General features: G+C 47.0%; 1 protein-coding gene across 1 annotated transcript; it reads right to left on the bottom strand.

The window, feature by feature from the left end:
• Positions 1-11,737: 11,737 nt before the first annotated feature.
• Positions 11,738-13,941, bottom strand: F5J12DRAFT_110737 (cytochrome P450). The gene is made up of 3 exons (XM_051737984.1): positions 13,297-13,941; positions 12,067-13,237; positions 11,738-12,001 (listed from the first exon to the last, which is right to left on the bottom strand). Exons 1-3 carry the CDS (start codon positions 13,476-13,478, stop codon positions 11,786-11,788), a joined length of 1,569 nt encoding a protein of 522 aa, XP_051599667.1. The 5' UTR covers positions 13,479-13,941; the 3' UTR covers positions 11,738-11,785.
• Positions 13,942-17,419: the final 3,478 nt, after the last annotated feature.

Genomic DNA, 17,419 nt, shown 5'->3' with positions numbered 1-17,419 from the left:
AATTGGGAGACTGGCGAGATTACATGCTGGGACGATGGGTATGTATATCCCAAAGGGTCTGACTATTTTGTCAAGCAGGTAATGTCTTTGGACAAGGGCAGTAAAAAGGAATCTTCCAGTCTGCCCCCAGAAGTGGTAAAACCAGGAATGGGTAAAACTCCCATTGTTATGGTGAATAAAACTATGCTGTCTACAGAACTTGAGGCCACTCTCACGTCAGGAAAAGAAGAAGTCAAACTCCTGGAAATTTACAAAGAGTTTGCTGAAGTGTTTGCCGAAGACGACATCCCACTCCCAACCCATAGGTCGGGACTGGATCATGAAATACAACTTTGCAAAGATTTCAAACCAAAGAAGGCAGCAGTGTACCCTATGTTGCCAGACAAGTTGAAGATGCTGGACGAGTTCTTGGATGAAAATCTCAAATGTAAAAAGATTCGCCCATCAACTTCTCTGCAAGCAGCACCAGTGTTTTTCGTCGCCAAGAAAGATGGAAAGAAGCGACTAATACAAGACTATCGCTACCTTAACTCTTTCACCATGCTGGATGCACACCCACTTCCAAATGCTCAGGCATTGTTTGATGAGCTGGTTGAGTCTAAATATTATGCTAAGTTCGACATTCATTGGGGCTTTACTAACCTATGGGTAAAAGAAGGAGATGAATGGAAGGGAGCATTCATAACACCCAGAGGACTTTTTGAACCCACGGTAATGTTCTTTGGACAGTGTAACTCACCTCCTTCCTTCCAAAGGTACATGGACCACACTTTCGAAAGTCAACATGGAAAACAAGTAGGTTACATGGACAATGTGGCCATCCATGCCAAAACCAAGGAAGAGCTCCAAACTCGGGTCCAAGAGTTCCTCGCAATTTGCTGGCAAGAAAAGCTTCACCTGAAGATCAGTAAATGCGTCTTCAAGGCTGAAGAAATTGAGTTCCTAGGGATGATCATCAGAAAGGGATGTATGGAGACTTCCCCAACAAAGACTGATGCCATCAGCACCTGGGAAGCCCCCGACAATCTCACTGGGCTTCACTGGTTCCTGGGTTTCTGCAACTTCTATTGCAAATTCATCCCTTCCTTCTCAAGCATCACCCACCCCCTTCATGACCTCACCAAAAAAGGGGTCTCCTACCAGTGGATGCCTGAATGCAATGCTGCATTCGAAAGACTTAAATCCTTATTATGCTCATCTCTGGTCCTCACCATACCAGACTTTGCAAAGCCTTTTGCCCTCTTCACTAGTGGCATTCAAAATAAATCTGAGTCAAACAAATTTGGCCCAGGAATCAGTGTGAGCATGGCAAGCAGGTCCAGTGTGTGTGGTTTAATTCAAGCTCCGCTTGAAAATGCCTCCCCATCGTCCATGCACAAGACACTCTGCACACCTGCAAGCAAGATGGACGACTATGATGGCATCGACTCCCCCTCAGATTCCAGCCAGAAACACAGGTTCTAATCCTCCTTTCCCTTCTCAAGTTATATCCCCACCCCAAAATACGATCTCTACATCCCAGAGAGGGAAGCCAAAGACCAGGGGATCCAAGTTCCAGGCTACTGGCTCTCACAAGCAAATGACAACTACCCTGGGAGGTCCTCCACAGGAATCAAGGGACACCATTTTCTGGGAACAATATCCCCACCTCACTAGCACACTCCTGAGCTGGCTCTTGCAACAACCTGCTGATCATGCCGTCCTATTCAGCAGTGCTAAGCAGCAAAGTGTGCAAGAAGGCTCTGCTTCCCTCGGAAAGCCCCATGGGCGAACGAAGAAAGAAATTCATGCTGTTGTTGCAAAGGTGCTTTTTGCGAATGATCCAGAATATTGCAGTGGGTATGAGATGCAGCTGGAGAAGTTCAATATGAGTGTCTATGCATGCCTTGCAACATATGTCTTTATCTAATGATGGGAGATGGCATAACTCAATGGTCAATGCAGGTTAAAGAAGAGATATCGAGAGCAACTTGATCATTTCAAGTCCACTGGTGGTGGGATCATTCCTGGTGATGCAAGGTATCCAAACCTGCTGGGTGAGTCTGTTAGATCGTGTTCCCATTTGGTCCCACTGATGATCTGGTTTCAGTTGATGCCATTGTGCATTTCCCTTGGTTTGAGGAATGTGATCAAATGTGGAGGGGAATTCCATCAATCGACACCCAACTGCAAAACTCTACTCCTGGCCTTGATCGTGCTGGCAATTTTCTTGCGATTATTCAACCCAATTCCCCCTCTGTACCCCCCCCCCTCCCTCCAGTACTTCCCAGTCTGTGCCAGATTTGTTTGGAGAGTGTGATGACGATGAGACCATGGTCCAGCAGATGGAACATCCAGGTTTTCCTGGTGTTGTCACTGATGATGACTGCATGTGTATGGAAGAGGAGGAAGAGGAGGCCAGTGGCAATGAAACAAGAGGGCATGATATCAACGAAGAAGAATGTAACGATGACTGGATGCATGATTCTTCCCTCCTGACAGCAGGCCCAAGCCAATCAAATACTTTTTCACCAGCGGTCCCATCTTTTGCTAAGGCAAGTTACCAATATCTCCTAAGTGGTCACACTGTACAAAAACTAACATGAACAATCTAGTCTTTCAGTGGCCCAAGTGACTTTCATAATCAGCAACCTAATCCTCCTGCTATGAAGCACAAGACACCATCCTGGGAAAATCGCAGTACGTTCTGCTCTTCCCCATACCCCAAGCGTGTCCTGTCATCGACTTCAACAGTCACATCAACGTTGTCACCACTGTCTATTGTCACTAAGAGTCATGGCCATGGTCCTGGTTCTGTGGCGTCAGGGGGCAGCTCAGGAAATGCAAGATCTGTCTCCAAGCTCAAGGTCACACTAGCAGAGAAGTTGCAAGGACTTTCAGGAGATACTTCTGACCAAGAATACCAGATCGCTCTTCTCAAGAATGAACATCACATCACAAAATATAACATGCACATGCATATGAAGGAGATTGAGCATGATGAGTGCGAGCGTCAGTGCAAACGTAGTGAAGCTGACAAGATCCACCATCACATACTGGAGATGCAGAACCATGACATCCAGCTCTGCAAGCTGGATGCAGAGGCATTTTCTAGGGAATCTGAGGTCCTCAAGCTCAAGCTCAAGCTTGTGGAGATTGAGGCTCAGAAGGCCCTCGCTGCTGGTGGCCAAGCATCGTCCTCTGCTACTCCTACATCATCGATAATTACTCCTGCAGATCTTCCTCCGTCCCTTACCTGATGTCACTTGTAGGACAAATGAGTATGTTTTATCCATTTGTCCAAGTTGTCACTGTCACCCTTTGTTTTTTTTACAAAATGCAAAATGTATTCAGATTCGTATCCCTCTCTCCACGATCAACCTCTCCATTAAGTGCGCATGGAATTGTTGTCCTACTGATCCTGGTTCTAGGGCCAGCAGCATATCGTTGTCATTCCCTTCGTCAGGCTCCCCTTCCCTCATCACCCAATCCATTGTCCCTCGCCCCAACTCTTCACAGTGCCTTTCTTCAAATTGCACAACCATATTGTGCAGGATAAAGCAACATGTTATCCAGTACACAGCCAGATCCATATTCCCCAGTTTGTTACCAATTTTGATACGGAGTTCTCTCAGTGACTGAAACCGGCCTTTCAAGGCCACAAATGCATGCTCTACCCTGACTCGAATCTTCTGAATTGTCAAGGATGTGCCATGGAACACCCGGTAAGTATGTACCTTTGAAACATAACAATTATATGTGTTCTGATGCTTTGTCAAGTTCCCCCCTCGTGGCTTTTTAAATGGCACAACACACCACTTCTCTGAGGGATATGCTGTATCAGCCCAAGTCCAGTGTCTGTGTGGCATAACACCGATTGGATCCTTGAAGATCCATGTTCCCTGAAATGCATACACATCATGGACACTCCCTGGATTCCCCAGCGCATAATCAACAATGGCCAAGTTGTGCAGCATTATTACAACCTGCATGCCCGTAAGTTGTCTGTTTCTGCATGACATCATACTCACCTACCTGACAGTTTAGTGAGAAATTTGATTTGTGGTCATAGTAGCTGTCAGCGAATGACTTCGGTCGTGCATAAAGGTTAACAGTCGTTCCATCTGCAGCAAAAACTCTGTTTCTCCAAGACCAGCAAGTTTGTGACTCTGCAAATTCTCGTGCACACCTCAGTTCTGGGGATCGCACATCTGGCACATAAATGAAGTTGTCATGCTTGTCCAGCAGCGCTGCCATTACCCAGTGAGTACAATTGATGACTGTTCCAACACTAACGCCTGCCCACTGGGCAGCATCCTCAGGTGAAGATGCATTACCATAGTGCCCCATGCAGAAAAGGAAAATTGCGAGTTGAACGGCCACAGGTAATTGTTTGTTGTTCGACTTGTTCAAAAATATGTAGTGGTCACTAATTCGGTCTAAAATGTCATCGAATATCACAGGATCGACGTGCAATTTTTTCCAGAACAAGAGTGGTCAGTGGATAGCAAAATGATCAAGGAGTGGCAGTTGAGATGCATGCATCATTGGTATGCCTGGTTGCTCAAAGACTCATGCCATGTGGACCTCATCATAGAGCGCTTGAATGGTCTGCAGCACCGCTGTATATGGAGCAGTTATCCTCTTCACAGAATGGAGTGAGCTGAGGGACGAGGACGATGAGGTGGACATGGATGAAATTGGAGATAAGATCATCAGGGACAAGGGTTCGGACAAGACATCTGTCCAGTCACCATCTGACATGCTAGAATTGGAGTCATTGTCATTGGCCTCCATGTAAGTCCCTAGCTGCTGCAACTGCATTTTGGCAACTCTGACTGCTGCATCACCCAGGATCTCTAGGGTCTCTTGACGAGCAGACTTATGGACCATTGTGGCAGAAGGAGGACAGTGTTATCTACTCATATCTAATACCATATCCAAGCTGCCCCCTACAAATATCGCTCGCGAGTGAATGTTCGAACTTAGATGTTGAATATAAAAAGACATGATGTCATGCTGTGTAGCACAGCACTCCAAAAACGCAAAGTGAGCAGAGGTTTAAAAAATCGGAACTTGAAATTTGTCAAAGTTGTGGCTGAAGTTTCTGCTAGGGTTTAGTGCCGAACTCAGCCAACTCAGCTAGGGTTTAGCACCAAAATCACTCCAACTCAGTTTATTTTGAGCACCACTACTGATGCTTCAAAACTCAGGACAGGAGCAGTTCTCACCCAGAAAGGGACTGATGATGAGTGGCACCCTTGCTCATATCTTTCACAGTCCTTGGTCAGCACTGAACAGCAATACCAGGTCTATGACCTGGAAATGCTTGTGGTCATATGAGCGCTCAAGGCTTTCCATCCATACCTTCTCTCCCCCATCAAACCTACTGTGGTCTTCACTGACCACAAGAATTTGGAGTATTATCAAGAGCTGCAGCAACTTACCCCCCATCAGGCTAGGTGGTCTGCTACTATTCAGTCCTACCCAATTTGGTTCTCCTGGCAGGCTGGTCACCTCCAGGTTCCCACTGACACTCTTTCACGAAAAGGCACACTCGAGGAGCCTGCCCCAGTGGCCACAGTCCTTCCCCCAGACCTTTGGCTTTCAGAGGGGGTGGGACCTCAAGTTTGCCTTGTTTCACCTTCTTTTTCCATTACAAAACTACAAAAACAACTAAAAATTAACCATCTCTGCTGAATCGGATGACTCCCCACCCAGATAACACATTCCACAAACAACTCCAAGCCATATTCTCGCCCACCTGAGGAAAAGCCAAAAGAGGATAGGCTGTCTGACACTCGCCCTTTGAGGAATTCCATAAAAGGAGCTAGAGGAGTCTATGCAATATCCATGGACCTGTACGAGCACATCAAGAACAACACATTAAAGGACTTGACAGGACTGGAACCAAGGGACAATGTCATGGTAGCAGAAGATGGAACAAAATGGTTCAGGACAATGCAGCTATACATCCCTCCTAACAACTGCTGACACTGTATGCATTCCTACCATGATCATGAATCAGCAGGACATCCCAGACAAAAGGCAATGTTTGCAAAAATGCGAAAGAAAGTATGGTGGGAAGGTATGTCAAAGGACATTAAGGCTTACATGGCAGGATGCCTGGTGTGCCAAACTACTAAGGTTATCACCCATCTGCTGACTGCCCCAGTCATCCCCCACGAAACCCCTAAAACCGCATTCCCATTCCAACAAATCTCTATGGATCTCATCATGGATCTCCTGGTCTCAGGAGATCACAAATACGACTCAATTCTCATGGTTGTTGATCAGGGTCTTACAAAAGCCACCCTGTTTGTTCTGTGTCATAAAACAATAGACTCCGTCGGGATTGCCCAACTCTTCCATCAGTTCATCTATTCCCAATTTGGGGTTCCTGAATCGGTAATCTCAGATTGTGGCCCCCAGTTCGCTTCATCCTTTACAAAGGAACTCTACAAAGCAATAGGGGTCACTCCCAGGCTTTTGACCAGTTATCACCCTCAAACCAACAGAGAAAGTGAGTGCATTAACCAGGAAGTGGAAGGGTATCTTCGGCTGTACTGCACTGAAGTGCCAAACTCGTGGCCTGCAAAACTCCTGTCCACTGAGTTCATGCACAATTCCCAGGTCCACTCTGTACATCAAATGACACCTTTCTCGCTCCTCCTGGGATATGACCCATCCCCTTATCCCGAGGTTTGGATCACTGTGGTACCCTCGGTGGATGAAAGATTAGAAAGGCTGGCTTCAAACCATGATGTCGCCATTCTTGCTCACAAGAAAGCACAGGACCTGATGTGTTCATGCTCGAAAGGTTCCTATGTTGCACCCAAGGTAGGAGATCAAGTCCTCCTGGATACCAGGCACCTTCGCATCAAGAACCAGTGCAACAAGATTGCACCCTGACGTCTCGGACCTTTCACAGTGACTCAGGTGGTATTGCCCATTGCCTTCTGGCTGGAGTTACCCCCAATGTGGAAAGTTCACCTGGTTTTCCATGCCTCTCAAATTTATCCTTATCAGGAAAATGACACCTATGGACGAGCCCCACCCACACTGCTACCAGAGCTTGTTGATGATGAGATTGAATGGGAGGTCGAAACAATCATCAATCATAAGATGGATGGGCACAGAGGTAAACGAAAGTATTTGGTTAAATGGAAAGGGTTCCCCCATTCATCAAATACTTGGGAACCCAAGGAACATATAAAAGACCATGCTTCAGAAGCCCTTGACCAGTACAAGCATGCCCGCCATCTCAAAGATTAAATGGACTCTCCTCACTCTGTCAACACTGAGAATGACTATGCCAACCTCCCCATTGCTGGAGAATCCTTTTATGACCCTGACCCAGTCTTTGTACCCCCCATCACTGTCTATGCCCCAGCCTCACCTCCAACAACTGCCACTGGTTTTTCTGGCTCGTACCCCTTGTCCCCAGTCTTGCAACCTCATTTGCCATCTCCCCCTGTTGCCCACTCTCTCCAACCATGTCCACTCACAGGCTTCTTGGTCAAGAGGGTCCCCACCCCCACAGCCAGAGTCCCCACAAAGGGGGACAGTAACTGCCAGGGAAAGGGAAAGGGTAAGGCAAGGGTTAGTGATGACCCCGATACAGGAACAGCCAAAGCCCATGAACCCCATGCTCCCAAACCTGCCAACCTTCACACCGCCTTCACAACCTACTCCAATGGAAGTCAGCATGCTGTGCTTGACATGCTCACCTCCACTGCCCTTGCCAGGGATGACAAGCAAAGACTACCAATCACAGCAAGTGACTACCTGGATGTTGTTAGGGCACTTGATGTCTTCCCACGATGGGGACAACATTGATGGGTGCTCACCAGAACAGGTTAAGTATTTTGGGCTGTTGTCTGAGATCTACAGAGCAACAGACGTGATAAACTCCACTGTCTCCAAAATATGCACTTGAAAGCTCTCTGGCACTGCCCCATTGTCAGAAGTCATCATGGTAAATATGAATATGTTGGAATGATGCTCATCAGGGCTTTTAGAGGCTATTACGGGTGGAGCCTATCACCATCTTCTCCATCAACAGATTGGCAAGTTTCTTGCGCCACCTGCTTCTCACCTTCTTGATTGCATTTGCCCAAAGCAAGAGGAACCATCGGCTTCCCATGAAGAAGAAGCAGCAAGGAAGGCGGAACGTGAGAAGGAAGACCAGTGGAAAGTGCTGGAACTCTCATATGTCAGCTCCAGAGACCTTTTTAAAGAGGTTGGTGCTCGTCTAGGAACTGGGACTTACAACTCCACTTGGGAGGTGTTGTTACAGGATGCGTCATGGGTTGGGCTTCACAAACACTATCATAATGCTGTCCATTCCACCAACCCTCTCCCTGCAACTCCCTTCGTCCCCATCCCTCTTGATCAACTTTGGTTCTATCTTGGAGGGCAGTCTCCCATCCCGGCTGACCATGTCCTCTATCAACACACCTGCTTCCAATGCCGTTACTTGGGACATTGGTCATGCTGCAATGGACATGGCTCCTGCTTTACTCTGGCCCTCAAGGAACCAACATCTCCATCGCCTACATCACCCATCACCGCTTGCACTCACTCCCACATGTATACTACTCGCAAACCCCTTTCCTCCCACCCCACTAATGCATCTGGTTTGTCCTCAAGGGTCTGAGGACCTTAGAGGGGGGGGTGATGTTACACTTCCATCAGGGGTCCTTCCTTTTTCGATTCCTCATGGTCACGTGTGTCATGTGTCTCGTTGCATCCCTGATAACTGTTGCCATCCTATGGGCCCATATGTTGGAAGGGTCCTTTGGATCACCTGCTGTCAAGGTGTTGCCAATTCCTGTTGACAGTGTACTACCCACATGATCCAGTATTCCACCACCCTCTCTGATGGATGACTTGTTTCTTTCATGATCTGCTGACTCACTTCTGACTCATCTATGTTGCTTGGATGTTGTACAATAGGTCCGGTGTCAGGCTCCTTGCTGCGCATTGATTGCGCAGCCGGTATAGCCTTTGTTGCCTCCCTACCCCCATCATGTGACACTGTATGACTCTTATTTATTTCATTGATTGTTTTGTTGATTACTGCGGATACGTGTCTCTTGCGACTGGTACGGTACTCATGTTTAGCAGTATATAACCTCACATACTTTACTTTGTATCCTCAGTTTTTTGATAGCTTGCAACTCAGCTAACTTCCTTCTCTCTCGTCCTCATTCTCTCTCTGTGCTCCCTCTCATAAGATGGATCGCCAGAAGACAGAACCTTTGTCAGACTTTAGAGATAACTGAGCCATAGGGGCTACAATAAGTTCAGCCCATAGACTCCCCCTTGTGCACATTGTGTCTATTCCATTTGAAGAAGCCACTGCGCTTGGGCATAACAGAGATCATAAAGGAAGCTTGTAATGAAGGTACACCAGCAGAATGTCAAAGATTCATAAACATGTTTGCACCTTTTTCCCTCCAATCCTGTCACCTGCAACTCAAATGTCCCAACAGGTTTTATCACAACACTTTGAAGTTGGATCTGCTGCAGTTCCCTGCTGAGGATGACATTCTCACCCTCCATTTGAATGTGTCATGATCGAATGGCACAAGGTTCTCCAGGGTGCTATGGCATGGGCTTAGATACCCTACTCCATAGCTTGGCAAACTTTGTATCATAATATCATCATTGAACATTGATTAATGATATGCATTTCTTGAGACTTATACATTATATGTGTGCAACCCAAGCCATAGCAAGTCATCATTTGCAAGGTATGATTCTCAATAACAATACAATGAACCCATGTAGGCTATTTGACATTTATTTGCATATTCTCTATTTAATGGCTATAGATATTATGCTAATAAAGTACTACATTGGACCCTCCAATTATATAAACCTTGTCAGTATTTGAATGTAATTCATAACAGTAGACACTACATTCTTACAGTGTTATAATGGACTATGGCCTGAACCTCAAGTTTACCTCTGGTCTCACACTGTGGCAACATTAAGTGTGACATGTGTACATCATTCCTTTTGAGGGCTCCCCTCAGTCCATACAATGGGACCCATTGCTGTTATTTACTTGGTCTATAAAGTATTTGATGAAAATGCTAAATGAGGTGTAATACACTACCTCACACAAATATACACCCCTCTTGACCTAAATTTGACCCCCCTGCCACTTAGCTGTGTACTGGAAGTACATTTCCCACCTACTGCAAGTTTTCCCACACTACTGTAAGTTTGTCCCATGCTATTTTGTGCACATTTCCTGCACTTAATATTTGTGCAAATGTAACACTACAGATGACACCCAGATACTAGAACATGATAATGAGGTTGTGCACAATGATGAGGAGTTGTTGCGAAGTTGATGATCAACCACGATCACTCAGAGATTCATCAGAGAAATGGGGAATGACAGAATCGCAGTCACGACCAGTCAGTGATGGGTTTAAACAGGTTTAAACCATTTTTTCGCATCCTGATGTTGGACTTGAGATCTACAAGCGAAGGCGGGGTGATGAGTTTCTTCCCAGGAAATGGAGCAGAAACCACGGGGTACACCAACCCAATACTGAAATCATTGTGCATGGTAACATGCTCAAACGTGTACTCTCGCCAATAAACTCGTAACTGATAGCGACCTCGTCACTGACACAAGCGACACGTCACCCGCCAGTTTTAGGCATGTTTTGGGGTTTTTTTACAGTAGTTTATGTAATCGCCCTTTTAGGACGAACAAGAGAAGCAAGAAATCTCAGTGGTAGCAACTCCTGCCAATCACGAACCTGTTCGTCATTCCCTGTGAGCTGTCACTAGTCACTTCTGCCAACACTCTGCCAGGGTACTGAAGATGTGACGAAACCGACTCATACCTGGGCATGCTTTCAGGGAATGCACCGTGTGTCGTCTTTGATTCTGCGCTTGCTCTCAGCGTAATTGTATGGCAGTCAGCTGTGGGGAATATGCTCCTAGGAGGTTTCGATTTGATTCTACTTCTTCTTACAACCGATCGGCGTACATAGGCAAGTTATGTATGGGAGGGTTTGTTCAACTGTACACCAAGCCGGAACCGCCTATTGTGCCTTGATCCGTTTCTAGTTGGGTATATGCATCACTGATGTCATCCTATTCAACGGTGTATACTTACTGATCTTCGTGACAGCACTTATAGTCTCCCAACTTCACTCGAGTGAAGACGATCGCATCGTCAAATTGCAAAGGCTTGCGTTGCGCCTGCCATACCACCCCCATTACACTTCTCCAGTCCGTGTGGTTGGTTTCACAAGAGACACTTCACCGGGAAGTTCCCATGGCATCTCCGGAGCGGTTCCAGCCCTCCTATGCAGTGTATGACTCGTTCAATGGTATCTGTGTGGGGATGGTATCGGTACGGGCGATTGGTACGGCCCAGACTCTCGAGAACTCCTCTCAAGAAGCGCCTAGTTTGCTAGCTTTCACTGCTAGCGTTCTATATTAGTTTTTTGCTGTTCCGAATAGGACAGGCATGTCTGTTGCGAACACTTTTCGGCATGGATACCAGGTACGTTGCTGCACTGGTGTTTTTGCTAGGACGAGCATCTGGGACTCAAGTACTCAGGGTTGACCCTGTGATTTCTCGCTTGTCAGTATTGATATACTCATGTTCGTCGTTTGTAGCCATTGTGCGCGACACCCGATGGCCTCATTGTCTGGATGCGAGCCATTTGCAATGATGCTTAGTACTGCTCTCCATGCACTTTCCCAGTTTGTCTATTACAACAGCCACCTTACTTATCGACACGTATCTCGGGGACATACTACGAACAAATCAGTTTCCTCCCCCTGCCGGGTTCATCCACACCATCACATCATGTTCTGTCTGCTGAACGCCGATACTTTGTTTTTTCGCTCTGGGGGGCAACAGGTTCGTCCATCCGAGGCCGAATTCATGTTTGTCGGAGTCCGCGTGCGTGATGCGCAGGTGGTACACGCAGAGCGCGACGAGGAGCTTTATTTCATAGACGGCGAGGTGCCGTCCCTTGCACTGCGGCGAAAAGAGAACATTTCAGTTCTCCGACTACTCAGACCATAACCGTGGCGGTCACTTACGATTTCACGTCCGCCTCCCCAAATAAAGAACGGCAGTCCGGTTCGTTTTGGCCGTGTGGACTCGCCATCAGTCCCCTCCAGTCCGCTTGCATACCTGCTCGTCGCAAACCTGTCCGGCATAAATCTGTTCGGCTGTTCATACCATCGTCCGTCCCAATGCGCCCCCATCAGATGCGCTAACACATACTCCCCCTTGCGTACCATCACTCGCTGACCCGCTCCCGCGTCCACGACCAATCCTGTGTCGCATGATGCCTGCCTTATGGGTGTTGATATTTGCCTTAATCGTATCGTCTCCTGGACGACCGAGTCAAGTAGTGAGAGACCGGACCCATCAAGCGCGTGTGCGTCTGCGCGGAGCAAAGTGGGAAGGTCAGTGACACACGGAGCGTCGTCCCTCCCGATAACCCCCTGCGCGTGCACTACTCCGTCGATCTCTGCACGCAGCCGTGCGGCGAGCTTCTTGTCCGCCAGAATTTCCGCCAGTGCCCAGAAGGTTACGTTCGTCGAATTTGCGTACAATCCCCAGAGGAAGACAAGCAGCAGCCCGGCCTTTTCTTCCAGGGAAAGCTTATTTGCCCTGAAGATGTCGACTGTACCCGACATGAGATCCCCCAATGTGCTACCTTCCTCTGCCTGGGCGATGTAAGTGCTGAGCCTATCGATGAGGCGCTTGCGCGCGTCTGCGGACCGCCGCCAGTTGAAAGGGACCATGTGCAGTCTCGCGTAAATGCTCTCGTCCAAACGGTTCATGTCGTTGTAAATATCATCGGTGAACGATGGGCCAAAAAGTGCATGGCACACCGCTGCAAGCCGACTTCTGCCCACGACCTCCATTAATGACACGGCCTTCGTCCCCTTCTCGGAACGCGCGACAAACGTGTTCATCTCCTGCAGAAGCCGTTCCACATAAGTTGTTGTAAACTTGCGCATTGAAGTTTTGGCCAAGGTACGTCCGACCATGGGAGCTATCTGATGCTGTAGGATCTCTTGCAAGGGCAGGAGGTTCTCCCGGAGTCCAGCGATTGCCTTGATCAGTTCGATATGCATGAAATCACTTTTGAAAACGTTGTGTTGGTCTCGCAGGATTGCGTTGATGCCGTCGGGGGAGGAGATGACAATCAGCTGTCGGCCACCAATACGCGTCTTGAAGACCGGGCCATATTCTTTACTGGATGCAAGGTGGTGTTGGTATACTAGTCAGTACAGGTTCGACGAAGGGGCACTTACAGACAGCTCCCCAGGAATCCGCTTGGATTACGGATGTATTGGATGCCTGTGCCGATGTACGGAAGGAAGCTAGGTACCACAGGGGGATATTCTCCCGCACGAGGGCGGCGGAAATGAGACGATACGAACACAATCGCGATGAACGCAAAAGTGACCACGACGACCGTGTCCAATAAGGCCATAACCTAAAAGTTAGAAGGCGCAGTGAGCATTACACAGAGTCTCAGAGTTTGCTTTTAAACAATACAGGGCATAGCTCTTTGGAATCAAAGGTGGTCAATCCAGGGTGTGACTTGCAGTTGAGTTCCCGGAGATCTCGTTAAACCAGTGGCACACTCCAAATCATAGAGTTCAAGAATAGGTTGGCAGCCCGGACATCGTAGGTCACCGCATGATCACTGTGATTTGGCTAGTTTTTCGCCCGTAGCTTGACATCCAGCCCGGATCCTTCGGTGAGTGTATCAATTCATCAAGCACTTTCAAGGGCTTGTCACGAGAAAGGTTCACGCAGCTGCACTCTCTGCTTGGGACATTTCACTACATTAACTTGTAAGTTAAAAAGAGCAAACCCATCCGGGTACTACAGGGGCCCAAATTTCGCGAACCTACCTACCCCTAATTACATAATAATTGGTTTGCATCCGTTCGCAGCGCTCAGCTTTTGATAGTCCTTCTCCGTCGGTCAGTTTCGAAACCTCTGGCCACAAGACCTGAGCTCAGCAGCCCGCCCGCGAGAACCCAATCACCGATCGGACGATTGGGTGGTTTGCAACATTCCATCAAAGACATGTCAGTTAACCTGGGTAGGAACCAATGTAAGGGAACCCATGCCAAAATGGGATATTAAGGATATCAGCGGAGCACCTGTGTCGCCTGCGGCATCTACTTGCGACGGGGCATGTGCTGGTATGACCCGCTCCATATGCCGAAGGGGCCGCACTACTAGACCCCATTAACGATCACCGCCCTACGGTGGCGTTTCTGAAACAGACGAACGAATTCGTCCAAGACTGTAACATCGATAAACCCTCGATGTTAACTTGAAGGCCGGCCGCCAGTGCGCGCAACAGAAACACTGCATTCAAGATCAAAGATCACTGCGCAACTGACAACCTTTCTCTTCACACCGTTCACTAACCGTAAGTGTGAAGACCACCTGCTCATCGTGCAACGGAATCATGGACTAGCCTATCAAGCTCATGGCAGCCTGGGCAGTGACATGTGATTCTTCTTGCTGCAGGCTCCAAGTACCTTGATAGCCTGACCCACGCCATCATATTCATATTCGGGCGTTCGACGAAACACATGGCTGCCTTTGATTCTGGCACTGCATCGTGCTCGATTTTCGAGCTTCAGTTCCTAATCAAGCTTCGTTATGGAACATGAATGAATAGTCAGCGTGAAAGAACCTTCAATGACTACGCGACATTACTACATGGGTCCGTCCAACCCATACGAACATATCTACAGTCGAAGAGAGTTGTTTGTGTCACACTTTGCAGCAGGTAGGATCACCTGAAAATTAGAGTCCGAGGGCACCTGCTCAATATTGTCTTGCACTCGGTATTAGTGTTTCCCGGATTTTTTTACGTGGTTCCCAACAGAGCTGGGGAAGGGCCTTTGTTCGTACGATGCCTTTCACTTCTCGAGGATTGAACAAGACAATAGCCTACCCAATGTAGTGGCTCGCCATCAACACATCGTTTTCAGTCTCTTTTCCCTGAGATCTCAGAAAAGCTGTTCTAGCTGTAGCATGCGGTAGCGGCACCGTATCTCGATACCCCGTTCAATCGACCAATGTCAATATCGTCGGGATCGACACAGACAGTAGTCGTCTTGTCTGTAGCCTTCATCACCATCCAGGCATCCTGATTGACCAGCATTTAAATAGATTTCAAGGGCAAGAATCGCTGCGGAGAAGGCAGGTCTTGCAGCTAAATTCACTTACCATCACGGTTCGCATTCTAGTCCATTGTTCCATACAAGATCTTGGCTGATGGTGTTGGAAATATGGTAATAGTTCCAACTGTCTAGATCACTTCTAGACTTACATGTTTTGATACACATGTAACATCATATGACATGCTCAGTAATACAGCTCCACAGTGACATCAGAATGACATCACTTATTGCATCATATTCCATAGCATTCTCTGCTATTCTATACTATACATGGTAGTAGTTTCCTTATATGCTACTGGTCTGTGCATATATCTGCATGTATATAAACTTGGGGATTTCTACCTTACTCCCTATCATTCAACCAAACAATCTACTGTCTTCACAGACATTCAAGCCCCACTCAAGTTTACTTCAAACCTACCATCAAACTCAAGTTTAAGGCAAGTGCTCTTGTCTTGCTCTTCGTACCATAGCCTGTCCTCTTTCTCTTTGCAATAGATGGTCACTGACAATCTGAGACATTTGTGAAGCCCCTACTAACTTTCCAGACTGCTCCTTTGACACTGTATTTGCCATTTAACTTGGATATGCAAAGGTTCTTTTGCTTGTCATGTTGGGGGCTAACTCATGACCACTGTGAATCACTTCACCTGAGATGTTCTATGAACATATTGAAAGGATACTCAGGCCATTCAGCAGGGTTGTCACAAATTTGTTCAGTACCATTATGATGCTGGCAACCTTGAATGATGTGTCATCACATTATAATGTACATTACAATACCATTCTGATGGAATCTAATAGAATAACTGTACCTTACCTATCATTTCAATAAGCCATGTGACATTGCGATAATCTTTGATAATCAGAAGGTATTGTAAGGATAGTCCTAATGACTCCATGTCTATAATATATGTAAGTGAAGTGGCATTCCAAGCTGATTGTTATCCCTTCACCATCACACACTGCCATCCTTGCCCTTCAAGGTGTGTATCACTTCAATCCATTGCAGAACCCACTAACTTCCCACTATTACTTGCTATTAACCTGACATAATTGACAGACTACTGTTACCATGGGGCTGTCTCAAAGGGCCCACTCAAAGTACAAATATTCTGAAAAGACTCTAGCAGGTTGGATATGTGAATATTGCAACAAGACATTCAAGCCACATGGTTTCAAGAGGCATGAAGTGAGCTGCAGGAAACAAACCGGAGCCAAGCAAGAATGCAAATGATATGGCCAAGTTTTGGAGCAGTTTGAAAAAGGTGAGCATCATTCTACATCACCTGCCCTAAGTACCACTTCCCAAGAGCTGCACCTGAGTCAGCACAATGCTGTGCAATGAAGAAAATGTGTAGTGCTCAGGGTCCACCTGCTGAAAATGTGGGACCCAACATGTTACATTCCCCTTCCAGTTTTGTTGCTGTTCCCAATGGCAATGAGGCTGGCCCATCTATATACTCATTTAATGATGAAAGTAAGGCTTCCCTTCCCCTTCTTCTGCCAAATACACAACTGGCTTAGGAAATCCCATTGTTGATGCCCCACTGCATGAGTTTGCAGAACACAAATACCCTGCCAGTGCACATGAGAATGAACCTCTTGGAAGTCCAGGTGCGATCCTTAATTTAATTTTTTTCTATTTGATGATTACAAGTATGCCTCTTTAGTGCTATCAGATACTATGATGGGCACAAGATTGTTGACTACTTCTCAATCCCAGCCATCATGCCCCTGGCTATCACAGCAAGTAATAGAATTCAAAACTGAGTTTCATCCATGCAGCAACCAGCCTCTGCTTTGTCAAAGTTTTGATGAGTTCTGAAGGTGCTCGATGATGTTTGTTCCTCCAACAGACAACACTCCCTACTGACCATTCTGTGGTGTTGGTGACTTTGAGTTTATGTAGATTGCCCTGGAAGCAAGCCTAAATCAGAAGCAAGTTGACACTTTGTTAGATCTCATTGGTTGTGTTGCAAAAGGGGACACTTGGGTGACTCTCAAGAATGACATTGAGTTTCACAAAGCCTGTGATGCTGCAGTGGCAGAGCTCACACTGGTACATTAGTACCATGTTCAGTTTACTAACTTCACTGTAACCGCTCCATCATACTTACAGTTCTCCAAACATACAGTCATTGCAGCATATAAGAAGGAAGTGCAGACATACAAGGTACCACCACCTGGCATTGCCCTGCAACCTCCTGACCCATCACAG

The sequence above is a fragment of the Pisolithus orientalis genome (genome assembly GCF_024613125.1).
Source record: "Pisolithus orientalis strain OTSU chromosome Unknown F5J12scaffold_15, whole genome shotgun sequence".
Lineage (NCBI taxonomy): Eukaryota > Fungi > Basidiomycota > Agaricomycetes > Boletales > Pisolithaceae > Pisolithus > Pisolithus orientalis.
This window is presented reverse-complemented; position numbering and strand designations above follow the sequence as displayed.

What these genes read in the sequence shown, in the direction of transcription:
- F5J12DRAFT_110737 (XM_051737984.1), bottom strand. Translation starts at nt 13,478, where the DNA reads ATGGCCTTATTGGACACGGTCGTCGTGGTCACTTTTGCGTTCATCGCG. An exon ending in GGATTCCTGGGGAGCTGTCT is followed by an intron (nt 13,238 to 13,296) that starts GTAAGTGCCCCT and finishes CCTTGCATCCAG; the next exon opens with TAAAGAATATGGCCCGGTCT. An exon ending in GGGGAGGCGGACGTGAAATC is followed by an intron (nt 12,002 to 12,066) that starts GTAAGTGACCGC and finishes TTTTCGCCGCAG; the next exon opens with TGCAAGGGACGGCACCTCGC.